Below are 2,500 nucleotides of genomic sequence, written 5' to 3'. Positions count from 1 at the left end.
TCGGCCAATCTCCAAGAAGATATCCATATCTTCACACCGCGCGTTTTTTTTTCCTCCAGAGGGAAGGAGAACGAACTAAAGCGAGCAGAAATTCTGTATTTCTGACTTTTCTTGCTTTTTCCCCCTCTCCCCGGAGCTTTGGGGGATATGCGGGGCGGGGAGGCCGTGGGGTTCCTCCGTGGCGGTAGAAGACGCGCGCTGGCGTGAGAAAAACCCAGCCGCACCTCCATCTCCTCAGCGTTGATGATGCTACTTTCAGCCTCGTTTTTTCCCTTGTTCTTCTCCGGATCCTATTTTTCCCGGATTTTTCTACGGGTTTTGGAATGCAGATGATGAACGTTTCTTAAAATTGATCTCTTACATCTATTTTTTTCAAAGAAGAAGGGAAAATAATATCAAATATACGAATTTGGTGACATGATAATATTCTCTCCGAAAACGTGTTCACGCCCTCGTCAGAGAAAACGAAATAACGGGAAATTAAATAAACTTCAATTAGCAACATATCAACAAATGTCACAGAGGTGTGCGTTTGGGGAAGCCCTAGGATTAGCGTGTAAGCCAAGACGGTGGCGGCGCGAGGAGATTGCTATGCCATATCAAACATTGCGGATGTTACAAAAATAAATTAATTATTCAAGATTTTTCACCGTTTTCTAGTCTATTTTTATCTAGCCGAGAAAAAAGTAAAGAAAACATTATACAGCTGCAGACTTAGCCGATATACATTTTTGGAAACGACGCATTGAATCCGATCTATTTTATATCATTTTTTGATTGAAATTTATACCTGATTGATTGATACTCACGACCATCCTCAGTGAGATTTCGTTTTCTTTACCTTGTAAAATACAAGAGGATAGTGCCGATCGAAGAGGAGACATATATATATTAATTCACATCTGGATCCCACCCTTTCCAAGGGAATGAAAAAAACATTGATAGTTAATCAGTTCATTTTTGGATATTTGATGCTTTATCGGCGAAGCTAATACAGACAATCTATCTGCTTTAATAGGACCCAATCCGACAACCAGCATCACCGATCGTTTGAAGCACGTTTTACTTCTACACGTACATCTGCGCTTTTTGGTCTTGTTTGGCTATTTTTTTTTCAGTTGATGGACGTGTCTTTCACCATGAATATCTAGAGAAGCCAAACCTGTTTTTTTGCGTGAGTGTGTTTGTGCAGAGACAGATGGGGTGTAATGTGGTGTGCCTGCCCTGAGTTGTCACCTCCTTCTCGGCTGCTTCCTAACCATTGGCGTTTGGTGTCTACAGAATGGCGCGCTTTGGAGACGAAGTGCCGGCCAGGTATGGCGGCGGGGGCCCCAGCCAGGGGGGACCTGGCCGCGGCGGCAGCAGGCAAGGCGGTCCGCCAGCACCAAGGGTGTACAAGCAATCGATGGCCCAGAGAGCCCGCACCATGGCCCTGTACAACCCCATACCAGTCCGACAGAGCTGCCTGACCGTCAACCGCTCGCTGTTTATTTTCAGCGAGGACAACTTTGTGAGAAAGTATGCCAAGAAGATCACGGAATGGCCATATCCTTTCCATAACTTGAGCGCTGTGTGGACGCAGGAGACGATCCTGGGCCTCCAGGGAACAGGTACCGTTACACTAGAGTGTGTGTGATTGGAGATGGGAGCTGCACATTTCTAAATAGTGGTGGGAGGAATGGCTGGATTGGTGTTAACATGTGATCTTTAAAATGAGTCAATGTATTTATTATTATTATTATTATTATTATTATAACTATTATTATTATTAGGTGGCTTTGTAAATTGTGGTGTGTTAGTGTTGGTGTTGGCTGGTGGCCACAGGCTGATAATGTTTCATCATTTACAGTAAGCGTGAGAACCTACAACATTACTGACTTGAGAGAGGATACTCCCCCCTTCATTAGGGAGTCATAGAGCATATCAGTGTGTGTGTGTGTGTGTGTGTGTGAGAGAGAGTGTGTTAAACATGTTTGACTCATGTATGTACACAATCATGTCAGAAACTGCTTCCTGGATGGTTTGTCGTGTTTTATTCCTGCTGGCTAGGTGGTGTGTGTGTATGTATGTGTGTGTGTGTGTGTGTGTGTGTGTGTGTGTGTGTGTGTGTGTGTGTGTGTGTGTGTGTGTGTGTGTGTGTGTGTGTGTGTGTGAGAGAGAGACATAGAGAGAGAGAGAGAGAGAGTGAGAGCGTGGGCGTGTGGGTTGCTTGCTGATGTCAGCATGTGAGGCCTCCACGGCACCTCTCAAAGGAAAGCGGGGAGAGAGAGGGAGAGAGAGGGTGCGAGGGAGGGAGCAGAGGAGAACAAGAGAGTGAGGAGAGGGGAAAAGAAGAGAAGATGGAGGGGAAAAACAAGAGGAGAGCTGGTGAGGAGCTGGTGGGCTTTAGGTCCTGGCTTCTCCGCTCTGATTGGCTTAAACCTCGCGTAAAGGGCGGGTCATGGTGGTCTCATCCGTACCTCCACTGGAGCTAGTGCCTTCCTCTGCATCTCTCTCTCTT

The 2,500-nt window shown here is 46.0% G+C and overlaps 1 protein-coding gene across 1 annotated transcript in view; it reads left to right on the top strand.

Annotated features, from left to right (window-relative positions):
- Nucleotides 1–2,500, top strand: part of cacna1ab (calcium channel, voltage-dependent, P/Q type, alpha 1A subunit, b) — a gene marked incomplete at both ends in the record, with an annotated part of 150,645 nt that overhangs the window by 34,218 nt on the left and 113,927 nt on the right. Inside the window, 1 exon segment of the mRNA XM_080837498.1 lies at nucleotides 1,282–1,558. Within this exon segment, the coding sequence (XP_080693624.1) occupies nucleotides 1,282–1,558 (277 nt within the window).

Source organism: Sprattus sprattus (genome assembly GCF_963457725.1).
Source record: "Sprattus sprattus genome assembly, chromosome: 1".
NCBI classification, from domain to species: Eukaryota; Metazoa; Chordata; class Actinopteri; order Clupeiformes; family Clupeidae; genus Sprattus; species Sprattus sprattus.
Note: the sequence above shows the minus strand (reverse complement) of the source record. Positions and strands in the feature narration are given on the sequence as shown.